Below are 17,467 nucleotides of genomic sequence, written 5' to 3'. Positions count from 1 at the left end.
CTCATATGTGCCCTGCTCTTTAAAAAGGCATTTTTCCTTCTTCCCTATCAATATAGTATAGTGTAAAAAAATATACTGGAGAGGTATTAAGATTTAAGTGTTTGTGACACCTTAAATTTCTTCATGGCAAACTGTCCAGTGCATTCCAGATGATCTGCTTCCACTCATTGTCTCCATGTTTTCTTCTCCAAATGCTTGTTTTCCTTAGGAAAGGTGAATTGTGATATGATTAGGCAAATAATTTTGGCTGTTTTTACCCTTGCAAAGAGGTATGGAGTACAATGGGATATCCGGATTGACAGTTATGATAAATGAGAATGACAAGAGCCCATAGTATCTCAGATACTGAGGATTCTCATGTGCACCTGAAGTTATAACACAGAGCTGTCCAGGATTATTAAATTCCACTGACCGTATAAAGAGTATTCATTGGCTAAAATGATCCATGTAGACACCCTTTTTTAAAAAAACTGTACTTTGCTCTCCTTTATTTGAAAATAATTGCAGCTCCTTAAGACAACCATTTCACACTTTGGCAGAGGGCAAGTTTCATTACTAAGGTGATGTATTGATTCATAGGCTAGTTTTCAGCAACAAATTTGAAATCTGTCAATAGACAGTTCAAACAACTGGGTCACTACAAATGAGAGAAAGACAGCAATGTTGCATTCTTCATAACATGCGGTTTCATTTCATATTAACTATATGCACACGTATATATACATATACATATACACAGAGGTTGCAGGACGCTGTGGTGCTATGGTCTAAACCACTGAGCCTCTTGGGCTTGCTGATCGGAAGGTCAGTGGTTAGAATCCACATGATGAGGTGAGCTCCTGTTGTTCTGTCCCAGCTCCTGCCAACCTGGCAGTTCGAAAGCACACCAGTGCAAGTATATAAATAGGTACTGCTGTAGCGGGAAGGTAAACGGCCTTTCCATGCGCTCTGGTTTCCGTCATGGTTTTCCGTTGCGCCAGAAGCGGTTTAGTCATGCTGGCCACATGACCTGGAAAGCTGTCTGTGGACAAATGCCAGCTCCCTTGGCCTGAAAGTGAGTTGAGCACAGCAACCCCATAGTCGCCTCTGACTGGACTTAACCATCCAGGGGTCCTTTACCTTACCTTTACACAGAGGTTGCAATCCTCTACCCATTTACCTAGGAGCATATCCCTCTGAATGCAATGCAACTTATTTACAAGTAGATATGTATAAGATTACACTGCAAAAATCTTTTTAATAATTGCAGAGTGGACTTGACCTCTTCCCAGCTGCTTTTATTCCTGTTGGGGGAAAGATCTCGGGAGATCCTGTTGGGGAAAAGCTGAGTAGAGACAATTTTCAGTGGAAAAATGGTGTGTGGGGAAAGGTTATGATCCTGCCTTCCCATGCTAGTCTCCTCCTTCAGATTGCAGCTGCATTCTTTTACAACACAATAAAGTCTGTAAATATAATCCAGACCTTAGCCCAAATCTGTCTGGTTGAACAGAAATCTTTGTATTTGCAGTTAAGTCTGTATATAGAGCACTGCTAGTCGTCATAGAAGGATGGTTTAATGATATTTATTTTATGCTTTCTCTGACAGGTCCTCCATCACATGGAAGATATCAAAGTGCGGGAAATGCAGATCTTTGACTATAAAAAGCAGATAGCAGAGTCTGAAACAAAATTAAAACAGCAACAGAACCTCTATGAAGCTGTGAGATCAGACAGAAACCTCTACAGTAAAAATTTGATCGAAGCCCAGGTACTAAAAAGCAGTTCTCTTACTAAGTTTGTTTCCCATTTTAGTTGAGCCATTCAGTGGTGGCTGGTAACATTTTGACATGGGAGGGCTGCAATTTTCAGATTGACAGAAATGACTCTGTAAATTAAAGACAGTATAAAATGTGTGTGGGACGGAAAAAGCGTGTGGCTTTGAGTTTTTGAGGATTATTATTATTTTTAATGGCTTGATATTTTCAGTAGGAGGGCTGTGGTCCTATAGCCCAGCCTCCACTTGAGCCACCCATTCTCGGTTAATATCTAGAAGATATAACAATGTTGACATGATTGTTTTCATATCTTTGTCCCTCCTGTGGGAAAAGTTATATTACAAACCTCAGCCACATTGACCTGACTGTTTATGCAAACAATCGTGACTCTAGAACAGAGCTTTCCAAACTGTGTGTTGCAACACATTAACGTGTCAGCTGCAGTGTGTAGGTGTGTCACATGAATGCTCCCCACGCTCCTCCTGGGGCTGGAAAGGGGTTAGTTTAACCTCTAGTTTCCTAGTAAAACTGAATTACTGTGCTGCGAAAGGATGTATGTCTAAAAAGTGTGTCACCAACATGAAAAGTTTGGAAAGCTCTGCTCTAGAACATAGAGTCTAGGTGGCTGCAGGGGGACCATCCACGATACTATCTTCACATGTATGTCTTTGAAAGATGAAGAGATGTCAGGAGTCAAATTAGGAAAGTGACAAGTCTCTGGTGGTTCTGGATTACAGGAGAGCTTTCCATATCAGATGTCCTCCAAAGATGATCTAGAAATTTGTACCCAGTGGAGAAGGGAACCATTTTTCAGATGGCCTAGCTCAAGAACATTACAAATAAATGCTCTTGAATGATATGATTATCTGAATATAGTATTGTTTTAAAGTAGATGCCTTGAAAGTGTCTGCCAAGGGGCATCCAAAGCTCCAGGGGACTAAAGGAGAGTCAAACATGACTGTATCAGATTGATAGCTCAACCATCAATTTCCTTTTGTCTTCAGCTTTGTGTGAAGAATCAATAGACATGTATAAACCAATATTAAGCAACAAATTATTTTCTATAGTAGGGAAAAGCTGTCATTGCAGCATGAAGGAAAAAGATACAGATTTTTTTCTGAGGGAAAGTTAGCCCATCAAATTATTAAGGAAGTAGCTACAAAGGTGGCCTAGTAAGGAGAACATAATTTAAATTTGACCAGGGAATTTCTTGCACAGGCTTGTACCTGGCTAGGAATATAGCCCTTGCCCAAATCGAAGTGGGTAATTATGGCATCTATAAGGTGTTAATTTATTTCAAAAGAGTGTGGGGAGCAAGAGGATTCAGTTAGCATGAATTGCAAAATTCAGGAGTAGGAGAAAACATCTGTAGCTGAACATAACTTTTATAGTATAGTCAAGCTATGCTATAGCAATAAGACCATCATTCATAGTTCAGTAACAAGCCAGCCAGCCATGAAAACAAAGATGGTCTTATCTGAAAAACTATGCAGAACTGTCATCTCTCTTGGGATATAAGCTTAATTGGTGCAAGCTTATTTGAGAAAGCAAACCTCTTGGTAGGCATTTTCAGATTATTTAATAAGGAAAATTCCCCCATTGCCCAACCCTGTTCACACTGCTTCTGATCTCCAGGGTATCATAAGCTCAGACACAGTAAAGCCATTTGATAAAGGAGTTGTTGGCTGAATTTCAGTACTTGCTAGGATGGTTTCACATTTTTGGATCATTCTGGTTTTGGGAATTGTTGCTTGTTAATTTAAACGAATGTAACCTCAAGCTTTGCAAAATTCATGGGAGCTTTTCCATTTTCATTATCATAGTAGTAGATTTGGAAACATATGTGCATACCAACTTTTAAAATAGCTGGCTTTCTTCATGAGGATTTGTAACATATCTAGGATTATACTCAGCTTTCTCCTGTTCTCTTTACATGAGTGATGATGTGTATATCACATGATAAGCTCTTGTTTCAAAGGATGTGTGTGTTTGTGTGTGTGTGATATTTCTTCTGTTGCATTTACCTAAGTGAGAACCAGAGTTCTTATTTTGTCATTGTATTATACCTTTATATCAGACAGGAGCCTGAGACCTTGCTCCTGCTTCTTGATACAGTGGTGCCTCGCAAGACGAAAATAATCCGTTCCGCGAGTCTCTTCGTCTAGTGGTTTTTTTGTCTTGCGAAGCAACCCTATTAGTGGCTTAGCGGATTAGCGCTATTAAAGGCTTAGCGGCTAAAAGGCTATTAGCGGCTTAGCGGCTTAGAAAAAGGGGGGAAAGCGGAAAAAAAATCGGAACACTCGCAAGACGTTTTCATCTTGCGAAGCAAGCCCATAGGGAAATTCGTCTTGCGAAGCAGCTCAAAAATGGAAAACCCTTTCGTCTAGTGGGTTTTCCGTCTTGCGAGGCATTCGTTTTGCGGGGCACCACTGTATTTTTCTGGCTTTTGATGGCATTGTTCATGGTATCCTCCTGGACTGGCTCTGGGGTGGAGTATGGCTATGCTGAAAGAAAAATGTGGATTTTATATCTATCACTGCTTTAGAGCCATTGGTACCTGCATATAGTAAGCCCTCAATTCTGTCATGTTAGGATGAAATCAATGAAATGAGAAAGAAGCTGAAGATTATGACACACCAGGTAGACCAGCTGAAAGAAGAGATCTCTGCTAAAGAGGCAGCTCTTGTGAAAATGCACCTGGACCACCAGCGGATAGAAAAAGAGAAAGAGGCCTTAAAGGTAAGGAACTTCCATTAGGAAAAGTGTCCCAGTATTGATCAGAGGTAAAGGAATTGGTTTTAAGTTGTTGAATTGGCAGAAATGTACCTGTTTACCTTCTTGAATAGACTTTTTTATTGTCTATATAAAAGACCTCTTTTTTCTGTCAATAGCTGTTGAAGAGCAGTATTAAAATATTTCGTCTTGTGTGGCTCTTCAGAGTGGACCAAGGGCAGGAGCTGCTGCACTAGTGCTGTTGTGGAACATTTATGGTTTTAGTAATGGTAGGAGTGCATCCTGCAGTCATTGCCAGTGAAAGCAGGGAGAGCTGGAAGTCTCCCATTCCATTGCCCAGAAGAGGCCCTGCCACTTGGCATATGTTGGTGTACTGCTCATTCTGCTGTGCTCCATCCATCAGCCTGAGCTGATAAAAGTGGTATCTGATTTGGTGTTGTGGATTCCTGGGGATTTCAGCATCCATGTTAAAGCTGCCAGATCCAGGTACCTCAGGACTTAATGGCTGCAGTGGGGCTGTCCCAAAACGTCTCCAAACTCAACATAGAACACACTTGATCAAGGAGCTGGATCGTGATCTGAAAGGGGTTGGTGGGATTTAACATCTATCAACTTGTCATGGAAAACTCACTTCCTACTTAGGTTTAGGCTTGCATGAGCCTTTCCCCTCCTGCAAGGATGGGGCACCTATTAAAATGGTCCCTCCTCTGGAAGCCATTGGATTCCATAGAGCTCTGGAGGATTTTCCTGCCAGGGTGCCCTAGGGTGATTGGGAAATAACTGATTCTACTAACACTTGGGGTTCCTCAAAAAGACTCTGCAATTCAAACTGAGTTCTCTGCTGGCCCATGCTGGTTATTCATCATACTTTTTGGTCTACATTTGTTGAATTAACTTCTGTTTAACAGATTTGTAGGATAGGAGTATTTTAAATTAAGTTCCCTAGTCTTTAAGTGGCAGGGTAGAGTCAATATTCCATGGTTGCCCTTATTTTTCTGGCAGGGCTTGTATCCCTTTAACATTTGTGTGATTCCTGGCATGGAGATGCATAGATGGAAAATTGTCAGTTCTTGAATTTTTGCTGGCCATGCAACTATAAAAAGTTTACGATCTTGCCAGGAAAAAACATAGTAAAGAATATTATAGCGATCTAATACTTTTGCTGGAAATGGTTCCTTTTTAGCTTAACATACATAGCTGTCTGATACTAAGCCAATGAATCTTACTACTAAGTAATTATATATAGGATTGTAGTCTTAGTTCCCTTCTTGACAGGTTGTACCAATGCCATTTTAGCCAACTGCCTTCATTCATGTTTCATTAGCCACTTGTGCTTGGAATCCACTGAACTATTGGTGTCTGGATTGCTCTGTCATAACATTATTATTGTAAGTGTGGATATACCCATTAAACCCCAGTTTAATACTACTAGACTACACTGATATTTGGCACAAATCTCTAGGGTTAAATATTTGCAAATTAACTTAAGGAGTTTGTTGCTTAACCATTAGATAATTAGGCTAAGGGCCCAGTCCAAACTCCCACCTCCTGCCTCTGGCCAGTGGGGCTTTGTGGAGTGGCAGGGCCACCGCTGCATCTGCAGCCCTGCTCCTCATGGTGCCTGTGGAGGCAGGTGATGGTGGAGGATGCTCAGGCCCCATCCATACGTGATGGCTGTGCCAGCCCAAGCTGGTGCAGCGATTGGGCCCTATGCCATTGTGCTGTGGCTGTAAGACTGACTTGGGATCCAGTCAATCCTGAGCTGGCACAGCCCCCCCATCCTTTTGAATGCCCCACTCCAGGGCTTTCTGCTGGCTCCCACTGGTGAGCTTCATACCTACTTGCACAATTGGCAGCCTGTGGGAGTCTGGCTGAGTCCAAAGAGCTAGGAAGTGAGATACCACCACCAAATCTAAACCCCTCCCCAGGTGTAAGGATGGGTATGGTGAATTGTATGGTGAATGGTGGGTATGGTGAATGGTGGGTATAGTGAATGGTGGGACTGAATAACCGCAGACTAATCTTTTGTAACTTTAGGGGGAAAGAAGATCAATGATTTGAAGAGAGATAGCTGAACTGGTTGAATATGGAGAGCAGGCCAAAAGGAATAGAGAGGCAAAACCTAATATAGAGCAGAGATATCCAGGATTCTGGAGTTGTTCACTATTGGAAGCTGATGTGGGAATACTATTCTTTGCATAGTCTTATTTCTAGTATTGATGGATACTTAACAATTAACATTTGAAATGCTGTGCAAAGTTAGTAATTCCGCCTTCCCTGTAGTATATTAAGAAAGAAGAAAAGATACACACAGGGAGAGATTTTAGTTTTTCATTACCAAATAACTAGATTCCCTATGAGTGGATTTCTGGTCAGGTGGAAATTTACTTTTGAGGAGCAGCAGAAAGTCATAAATCTGTGCTAAATCAAAAAGAAAGTAGGAGAATACTGTCAGTGCTTCTTTTAGTTACAGTGAATGTAGCTGAATCTGGCTGCATGAAATGTAACTTTCTCAACTTCAGTCTCTCTTTTTTTGTCTTTTTAAGATCAAGAGAAACAGCATCCATAGCAGGTCATTTTTATTTTCACTAAAGGGGGAGATCCCTTCCTTGCTACTTTTTGCTTTGCTTTCTTTTTGTCAATTTTATGCTACGCTCCAGTGACTCTGTAGGTTTTCAGCTATTGTCAGCACATTACTGTTATGACAGAATGTCAATAGAACTCTGTAAAGGGGTGATGAATTTGGGTTCTTGGTCTGTCTGCGAGTTGTTATATCAGCTATGGAGAAAGCATTCAGAACTTTACTTCTTGTGCAAAACTGTCTCCTTTAACTAGCCTCTAATGCCGCCTTGTCACTGTGGAGCCATCCACCAACAGTTTGACAGCAGCTTGATTGCTGTGCTCTTTTACCTGTTCAATTATTCAGCAGCAAAAGTGTCTGTGGCCTATCCTCACTTTAGTAACTGGCTTGAGGGCATTCTGCTCTGATGCCTACAGAATTTCTGCTAAATACCTAGAATGCTAAGAGTTTCCTCCTCCCTCTTTTACAACTTTCCCAACCCCAACCCCAATATTATGCATTCAATTCAGTGGGTGTCCTAGAATGCAACTTCTACATTTGTCTTTGGTGCTTTGGCCAGGATCCAGTGGATCAGCGGGAAAGCTTACCCATGCACTGTGTGTTTCCTGTCACATGGCTATGTGCAGATCCTATACCTGAAGGTATTTAGATCACACCTTTGTGAGATTTCTGACACCTCTAGGGCTTCTGCTTAACATGGGGCTCCTGGATTGTCTGGTAGTTGTTTGGATTTTGCTTTGCAAGATAGCTTAGATTTTCATGCACTTAATGCATCTGAACCAGAATATTTGCTTATATCAATAGCCCACATCTAAAGCTGTATCTTGTTTACAGCTTGTGTATTCTGTGACAAAAAGGATAGCGTTTTGATATTAAAAAAATGTTTCAGCAATGCTGAACCACATGAACAGTTTTACTCTTCCAGACAATTACTTTTTACACGCTGTTGCTTGCATTTAATACTAGGCAGCATCCATTTTTGCTCTGCTGATAGAGTTTGATTAGTGTCCAAACTGGAGTAAGTGTGGTGCAAATATTGTGCATATGGGAAAATAAAAGTTTTATTAAAGAAAACAACACGGGAGCAAGGTATTTTATTAGTATAACAGAACAGTTCCTCCAGTTCTCTTAAATTATTGCTTTCGCAACCAGTTTTGTTGTTGTTGCATTGCTTTTTCTCAAGAGACCAAACACACATCCCCATTTATTGGAACCGGCCCTTTTCAGAATCTGTTGTGACAGAGCAGGATCAAATGTCTCTGTCTCTGAAAAACATCCTGTCCTGAAAATATATCGCAAATGTTTCTTGCTTTTAAAGATATTTCCCAACTAAGGAATCAATAGGAATAGCCTTTTCCTTTCTATCACTTTAACAAAGTGATTGTCCCTTTAACAATTGAAGCACCACAGAATATTTGGTGGTTCCTTTGGCATGGTATCATTATCATATTTGAAAATAGCACACCTTGAGTTGCTCCCAGTGAACTACTGTACTAGCAATGTATCTAGGAATGATACAACTTTGCTAAAGGCAAAGGCAATAAATTACAGATAAATAACAGCCCTATTATGTGCAAACTTTATCACCTCAACTCTTGACTGTGAACGTGTTGTAGCTTACAGTATTACATAATATTATCTTATGTACTATCCTTGAATCTTTGTTTCTGAGTTCTCTATGCTGTTTCAAGCACACTATAAAAATGTCAGCAGCTTGAATGAAGGTGACCTGGACTGCTTCCATGGTTATGGGCTTTGTCTGAAAGTATTCTGTCCACTGCAGGGGTAATGCTGTTAAGTCATCTGATTGTAGTGATTTCATGATCAATCAACCGTCTGTGTGATTGTGTCAGAATTTTCTGTGTCAGAAAATGTGTAATTTCACTTGCACCAATTCCAGACAAGTTTGATAAATTATAAAGATAGTGGTGGGTTATTACTGTAAGCAACTGAATTCTCCACTATCTACTACTGTTCATTTTCCCCCTCTGTAAGTTTAAGAAATGCCTGCGAATTACAAATTGAGCCTAAACCACACTGACATTTCTCTTGGGTATGATGTACAATACAAAGATGTTGGACATATTGTTACAACCTTTCTTTTATAAGAGTTTAGTGTACATTTGTGTGGTATTTCTCATTTGTTGTTGAGAACCAGCAAACTGAATCCAACAAAACATGAGAACCTAAGCAAGAGTACAAGATTGTCTAAATCTTAATAATCCTAAATTCCCAGGTTTATAAAGTCGGAAGCTGTTACTAAACACAATTTATTTCCTGTTTCTTTTGTTTCTGTCAGAGTGAACTGCTTAAAATGAGACAACAAGCTCTGGAGACTAAACACTTTATTGAAAAACAAGAGGAAGAAGAAAGAAAACTCTTGAAAATTATTTCTGAAGCTGATGCAGAGAGGATCAGGCAAAAAAAGGAATTAGACCAGGTAAGTAATACAAGCACTGCTTCAGTGGCACTTACTCCAATGTGACTCAGTTGAAGCAAATTGGCATCAACCCATTTAACATACCATAGTGTTATAAAACAGAAGGATGCCAACTTGTCCTAGTTGAAGATCTGGCCTACTGTCAGGATTGCTTCAGACCCTCTTCAGTAATATTGTTATTTACTGACAATATGCAACATTTTGGTGCTATGTTTTTTTTTTTTGCTGATGAAGGCAGTGCTCCCCCTTATGCATTATGACTGACAATTTTCATACTTTCAGCCCATCTGTAGAATCTTGTCTTGGCCTGCCACTTTTTCTAGGTTATCAGTGAAAGAGACATTCTGGGGAGCCAGCTGGTTCGTCGCAACGATGAATTGGCTCTTCTATATGAGAAGATCAAAATCCAGCAATCAATTCTGAACAAGGGAGAAATGCAGTACCGGCAAAGAATGGAAGACATCCGACTACTCAAGCTGGAGATCAAGAAACTTCGTCGGGAGAAGGCAATACTTGGCAAGAGTGTAGCTAATGTGGAAGAACTCAGGTAGAAAGACAGAATGAATCAATTTTGCTTGTGGCTGCGGCCATGACACTGCTTTTGAGACACTAGGGAATGTTTGTTTTCATGCATGACAAAGATTTGTGTTGACATATCAGTTATTTCAAGGAATGATTTGCTTCACATGACCTCGTACAATGCTAGATTTAAATTCAAGCAAATAAGCCAATCAATAGCCAGGAAAAAGAAACATAATTTTAAAGGGAAGTTGCTGGTACCAAACTATCCCACTTCCAAACTTTACTTACTTCTACAATTGCTACAACGTAAAACTTGACAGGCTGCAATGGGGAAAGTGTTCAGAGTTCAGTGAATAACTTAGTGGGGCCCAGGACCCACATTAGCAGAGCTGTTTTTTATTAGGTAATTCATAGTGGAAACAGAACATTTGACATATTTATAACAAGCCCTAATATGTTCTCAGTTTTTTGTCCTTTAGATTTATCAGGTAGCTTGATCCTAGTAGAAAGATTTGCTTAAATTTTCATTCGAGATTGTGTTTACCTCAAAGCAAAATTTTATGGGCTTGCTAGATTTATCTCCTCCTTTTTTGTGCTAATACTTTAAAAAGAAAAAGAAAAAAGACCTTGCTATACTTGAGACATATTTTGTTCTTTTGGGAAAACATTGTTATATAGTCACTGTGGGCTTGTAAGAAAATAGACTAAAGAAAAGGACTGCTTTCAGTGAGTTACTGGTTTGGCAAAGGAGGATTTAGTTCTGTCTTCTGTTAAGTAAGATTTATGCTGTTGGCAAAACTTCACAGACATTAATAAGGTTTGCTCTAGAGAGTTACTCTGCTAGTCCCAAAGAATAAGAACAATAAAATAGGTAAGGTGCTTTTTTTAATTAATTGGACTTATTTATTTGGGTGAAAGAGTGTGCAAATTTCATGGAACTTTTTACTGTAGCTAATTCTCAAATGCTAAATGACTTTTAGGCAATTAAATAACAGGGTGCTTCTAAGCATTTTTCCTGAAAAGTAAATCTTATTGAAATCAGTGGATGTTACTGTGTAGTAAGTGTATATAAAATGCAGCCTAAGATAGTTTTAAAAGATTTTGCAGGTAATGTGCCAGTGGTGGCTATAATGAACAGATTTTTTTTCCTCTTTTGGAAACTACTGTAGAGAGAGGCAATGGTTATGCAATGTTTTTATTGTGAACTTTAGATATTTGAGAACTAACAATTTCTGTTGAGCGGCTTAGTAGACTGATACCTTTTTGTGGGGTGTGTGATATTTTTCCCCCTCTAGGCCCAATTGGCTAGTGGTTTTAATATATGGGGAGAGGTCCTAACAGAGGATTTTGTCTCAGTGCAGTGTCTCAGTGTCCTAACAGAGGATTTTGTCTCAGTGCAGAACTTGAGAGAGATGGCTTGAAGGTTCCTTCCCGCCCTTATTTAAGATTTTATTTAGATTTAAGCATTCTAGAAAGATGTGGCATTTATTTGTTGTCTATGGTCAATGACACACTTTGGATTTTGGGCTGAAATGTATTGGGCTGGGTGCTTGATTACCATGTGGAAATGCAAGTATATGCTACTGTGGCAAGGTTAACTTCTGTTAATGGCATCAGCAGCTCTCTGTTTTAATGAACTCCCCAATCGTTGCTAGAATTGCCAGAAAATAGTTATTTCATCATTTGCAGTGCTAAGCTGCTTTAATTGGTAGTACAGTTACTTCTTTGGGTTTGGCCCATCCATCTAAGAATCGTTTCATACATTACAAATGTAAAATGTAAAATTGTTAATGCATCCTGTTTATGGCACTAGTAATTAATATTTTTATACTTGGAAATAGAAATGAAATATAAGGTATATAACTAAAATTATAACAATAAGAACTTTGAAAATCACTTACATCATGGTGTATAAATTGTTATCAAGCTAAAGAGACTTCCACTATGTTTTTATTTAATCAGAGCATTTATACCTTGCTCCTCACCCGAAAAGATTCCAATGATGGCTTATGTCTGATCAATGAAACAAGACCATCTACTGTATGTCTACAGGCATACAGTGTAAAAGACACTGTAAAGAAAAGGGGATGGGGAAGAGGGGAAAAGCACACTTGGGAGGTTGTCCTCCTCAGGACTAGCTGGAATGGAAAAAGTTCAGGGGCAGGAGGCACCCGATGAAGCTGATCTTTCAGCAGAGCTGAGGTAATGAGCTGTTCCCCATCTCTAAGGCAGTCTTCCGGCAGTAGCAGCTGGTGGAGCTGTGCAGGAGGGGCTGTGTTGCTCTGCTGTCTTCCCAATGCTGTATGTTGCTGCCATTTACCAAGAAGTCGAGGGGCAGGGCAGCAGGTGTTTAGCATGGCATGGTATGGGCAGTGGTGTGTCCCATCCAATATACCTGCATTGTGCTGAGCTTCTGTTGCCTTGTCCCCCTGCATCTTGGTGGCAGTGGTGTCCAGCATTGGGAAGACAGGAGAACAATGCAGCCCCACCCATACTGCCCTGGCTACCATTCTTGATAGTAGGCTGCCTCAGAGACACAAAGCAGAGCGCATTCCTTCAGCTCTGCTGAAAGACCAGATCCACTGCTGCCTGATGGAATGACTGTTACCAGGTGATAGTTGATGGAGAGGTCTAATGGAGCTGGCAATAATTAAATGCTGTATTTCTTGTTGCAGCCATGTAAGAAGTCATAGAGAGCCGAGTGCACTGACATCTGCATTTGTAGAAAACGCATGACTGAAAATACACATTTCTCATGTGTACAGATTACATTTTTAGGCATGCCTTAATATATTTTATAGGTATATTTTTACTCTTAAGTCTGGTGAAGAGATAATGAGGATAGGTGGGAGTTTTTTCAGTTCCGATATTTAGCTGGAACACTATGAATAGAAATGTAAGTGGGACTTCCTCAAGCTGCCCAAAGGAACAATTTAATGCATGTTTCCTCAGCTACAATAAACTTCTGGAGTCTGCCTGCTTTGAAACAGCCTTCAGTTTATATCTTTCGATGAATGCTCCGTACCATGTTGTAGGGCCAGCCCCAAACATTTTGGCACCTGAGGCAAACCACAAAATGGTGCCCTCCCCCAACTAGGGAAGAAGGGATAAGTGAAGTTCCTACATTAGGAACAAAGGGGAATAAATATCTACATCAGAATTTCTTGCCTCTGTGGATCCTGTTGCCTGAGATGGTTGCCTCAACTTGCCTCATGTATCGACCGGCCCTACCATGAAGTTCCATGAGTCACAGATGGAATGTTTGGGAAATACTCAACAACAAGGTCACTTAGGTTGCTTTGGGGACATTACATTTATCTCTTTGTGGTAGTGGGCATGATCGGATATGTATGACATCTGGACAGTTTCAACTATAGTTTTGTTATCACTAGCCACTCATTACCTCATCTCAAGTCCTAAATAATGCATGCTGATTGTATCATATTTCATTTTACCATATTTTGCTTCTTGAAACAAGACTTCTAATTTTTGATCTCTTAGGTAAAAAAAATCCTTTGTGACAAGCCTAATGCTGGTATTTTGCATAGCAGACCTCTGAATGACTGCCTTGTGTAAATAGGGAAAGTTTGCCATTGCTTTTGGCAAGAGTCGAATGGGATGACTGAAAATAGCATTACATCATGAAACTCTTCTGCACCCAGTGCTGGAAATGTTTGCTTGAGTAATTGAAATTACTAGTAAATACATGCGAAAGAAGAATTGTACTGAGAGATGGCTACATGTTTCTCTCTTACACCAAATAAAAGAGTTAATAAACATTTTGCCATATTCATATTAAGTGCTTTGCAGAGGTCATGGTGTTTGTATTTCTTACTTTTTGAAGGCAAGAAGTTTATCATATGCAGAAGGAGTTACTGAAGGAACGGACCCGCTGTAGAGCCTTGGAGGAAGAGCTTGAGAACCCCATGAATGTTCACAGATGGAGAAAATTAGAGGTAACGTTTCACCTTTCAAAGAGACCCGGTTTTTCAAATAGATAGCATGGTACAAAACATATTTTAATCTGTGCAAACTGACATTAAAAAGGGCTGACAGGCTAAAATTTCCACACCATATTCTATGGTGGTTAATGGCAGACAGGCTTTATAGGCACAAGGCATTTGGGGATTATTTTTGTGTTGCTTCCATGATGTATGATTGCAGAAAGTTTTGCAGAATGAAAACTGATAAAGCCCAAAGAGAAGAGAAAGGTCTGAAGGTGAGATTGAGAGTGAAATAGTTGATTAACTTGGACAGGGGGCTAGAGTATTAAACAATTCAAAGAGAGTCCCACCCACCTTAAAGAAGGAACGACTTTTCCATGGTCAAATGTGAAATGCTGCATTAGATGAAGTTTATAGAGAACGGAAGAGAGAACAATTGAGTTGAAGCAGAAAGGGCATGTATAAATTTGGGAAAGAAAAGAATTTTAGTAACCAGTACAACATTCTGTGTACCGTATTTTTCGCCCCATAAGACGCACCGGCCCATAAGACGCACCTAGATTTTAGGGGGGGAAATAAAGGGAAAAAATTTTATTTCCCCCCCAGGTGCGCTGCGCTACACCAGGAGCTTGGGGCGTGCGGAGCTCAGCGCGCCCCAAGCTTCTGCGTGCCGGCAAGGTCTCCGCTAGCGTGGGAGAGCCGGGCCCCTCTCCCAGGGCTAGCGGACCCCTGCGCTAATCCAGAAGCTTGGGGCAAGCTGAGGTCAGCGCGCCCCAAGCTTCTGCGTGCCGGCAAGCAGTCCGCTGCCGCCCCAAGCCTCCCGCACCCGGCAGGAGGTCCCGCCAGGTGCGCAAGGCTTGGGGCGGCAGCGGACTGCTTGCGCGCACCTAGAAGCTTGGGGAGTGCTGAGCTCAGCGCGCGCCAAGCTTCTGCATGCCGGCAAGCAGTCCGCTGCCGCCCCAAGCCTCCCGCACCCGGCAGGAGGTCCCGCTGGGTGCGCGAGGCTTGGGGGGGCAGCGGACTGCTTGCGCGCACCTAGAAGCTTGGGGCGTGCTGAGCTCAGCACGCCCCAAGCTTCTGCATGCCGGCAAGCAGTCCGCTGCCGCCCCAAGCCTCCCGCACCCGGCAGGAGGTCCCACGGGGTGCGCGAGGCTTGGGGCGGCAGCGGACTGCTTGCGCGCACCGAGAAGCTTGGGGCCAGCTGAGCTCAGCCCGCCCCAAGCTTCTCGGTGCGCGCAAGCAGTCCGCTGCCGCCCCAAGCCTCGCGCACCCGGCAGGAGGTCCCACAGGGTGCGCGAGGCTTGGGGCGGCAGCGGACTGCTTGCGCGCACCTAGAAGCTTGGGGCCAGCTGAGCTCAGCCCGCCCCAAGCTTCTCGGTGTGCGCAAGCAGTCCGCTGCCGCCCCAAGCCTCGCGCACCCGGCAGGAGGTCCCACGGGGTGCGCGAGGCTTGGGGCGGCAGCGGACTGCTTGCGCGCACCGAGAAGCTTGGGGCCAGCTGAGCTGGCCCCAAGCTTCTAGGTGCGCGCAAGCAGTCCGCTGCCGCCCCAAGCCTCGCGCACCCCGTGGGACCTCCTGCCGGGTGCGCGAGGCTTGCAGACACTCGCTCGAAGCAGGGGGAGCCCTCCAGAGGGCTCCCCGTGCTTCGGGCGACAGGCTGCCGCCCCAAGCCTCGCGCACCCGGTGGGACCTCCTGCCGGGCGCGCGAGGCTTGCAGGCATTCGCCCCATAAGACGCACCCCGATTTCCCCTTCATTTTTGGAGGGGAAAAAGTGCGTCTTATGGGGCGAAAAATACGGTAGTTTATTATGAACGCGTACACTCGTTTGCTTCACAACTGAAAGCAAAATAAATAAAGATCTTTAAGCTAAATCCATGAGCAGAAACGATACATTTGAACATTTCTCAAGCTGCTGAGATTTCTGTTTTGCATGCATGTTGGTCTTTTATGCAGCGCCAAATGTTGTTCAGCTGACCTCTCAAATTGGTAGCAATATTCAAGTTTCTGAAGAACTCCAGCTGAATGTTTTGGTTGTATTGATTTGCCCAGCAGACAATTCTGATATTTTGATGCTTTATTTTCATCTGATAAAGTATTCTGGAATTTCTCCTTTAGAAGCAGATAGAATATAGAATATAATTTAATTTAAATGCTTAGAAATTGCTTATATTTTAGAGATATTTACTGTAGCCTGTCCATAGCCTATAGGATAACGTCAGCTATACATCTAAATCTTACACATAAACAACAATTTGATACTTGCAGAAAATGAAGTCTTTGAATTCTAGAATCATTTTGAAATAGCTTGATCATCCAGTATATAGAATCAGTTGAAATAATTTGTAACAGTGCCTCAGTTCATCTCCAGAACAAAAAATAGAACAATTCCTGCAAATCAACACTTTGGCTGTTAAAGGCATGAAGCATCTATGCTTTAGTCCTTAGGAATTTATTAATTGGACATGTTTGTGTAAACAGATGGGAGGATTCTAGAAAGCTGCTATCGGCAGCCTGGTTCACATTTTACAATAAACCAAACAATGGCTTATCAGGTTCATGCAAACATTTGTTCAGTGGTTGCAGCTTGTTGTTAAGGAGCAGAGACCTAAACTGTGATGCCAGGTTCAGATGACATTCTGAGCCAAACCTTGGCTTAACTGCCACATTGTGCTAAAAGGACTTGGGAGGAGTAAAGTGCATGGGAGCTCTTCTCTGAGAGCCAGCATGTTTGTGCAACCCCTGTAAGACATAGTTTGGCATACTGTGGAATGCAAACAGGGCCAGTATTATGAGCCAGTGTGTTTGCGGTTGTAGAACACAAGGAAAAGTATTTGCAGTCTGTCTCACTAGGAATCACTGGGCTCATTTGTTTTTCAAGTGTGAAGATAGAATAGCAATAGCATATATAAGAAAAATGTGGTTTGCTAATATCCCTCTCTCTGCTCGCCGTCCTGTGCTAGAAAACCCTATAATTGCCTGCATTGTTATAGGACTCCCTTTGCTTCTGGGACCCTGCTGTCATAGGAGATTTTTCTTGCAGCATGTTGCAGTGACTAAACTTTCACACTACTGCCCTGCAGCAAAATAGCAGATGCCCCAGGGCAAACAGCTCCAATGTTGATCACTGTTGATAAAATGTTCTGAGACAATGTGCATGTCAACACAATTTTCCATGTGAGCACCACCTCTGGAAGTAATTGATGACAGTAGTCTCTCTGTAGCATTTTGCCAATGTATTCCAAAACTACCAGAATAAGAACATAAGAGCCCTGATCAGCCCACAGACCCATGTGGACTAGCACCCTGTTTGCACTATGGTCAACCACATACTTATGGGAAGCCTGTAAGCAGGATATACATGAGTGCAACTGCATTTGCCTCACTTGTGTTCCTCGACAAGTGGTACTCAGATACATTCCTCCTCCAGTTCTGAATCATAGAATCATAGAATCATAGAGTTGGAAGAGACCACAAGGGCCATCGAGTCCAACCC

At 42.0% G+C, this 17,467-nt stretch overlaps 1 protein-coding gene across 1 annotated transcript in view; it reads left to right on the top strand.

Annotated features, from left to right (window-relative positions):
• The window catches only part of CFAP58 (cilia and flagella associated protein 58), an 86,582-nt gene that overhangs the window by 27,096 nt on the left and 42,019 nt on the right, over window positions 1-17,467 (top strand). The window contains exons 10-14 of the mRNA XM_083504782.1: window positions 1,586-1,747; window positions 4,347-4,493; window positions 9,368-9,508; window positions 9,832-10,055; window positions 13,875-13,986. Of these exons, the coding sequence (XP_083360908.1) occupies window positions 1,586-1,747; window positions 4,347-4,493; window positions 9,368-9,508; window positions 9,832-10,055; window positions 13,875-13,986 (786 nt within the window). The remainder of the gene's footprint in view (window positions 1-1,585; window positions 1,748-4,346; window positions 4,494-9,367; window positions 9,509-9,831; window positions 10,056-13,874; window positions 13,987-17,467) is intronic.

Source organism: Podarcis liolepis (genome assembly GCF_965112155.1).
Source record: "Podarcis liolepis genome assembly, chromosome: 5".
Lineage (NCBI taxonomy): Eukaryota > Metazoa > Chordata > Lepidosauria > Squamata > Lacertidae > Podarcis > Podarcis liolepis.
The sequence above is the reverse complement of the archived record's forward strand: the minus strand, read 5'-3'. Positions and strand labels throughout refer to the sequence as shown.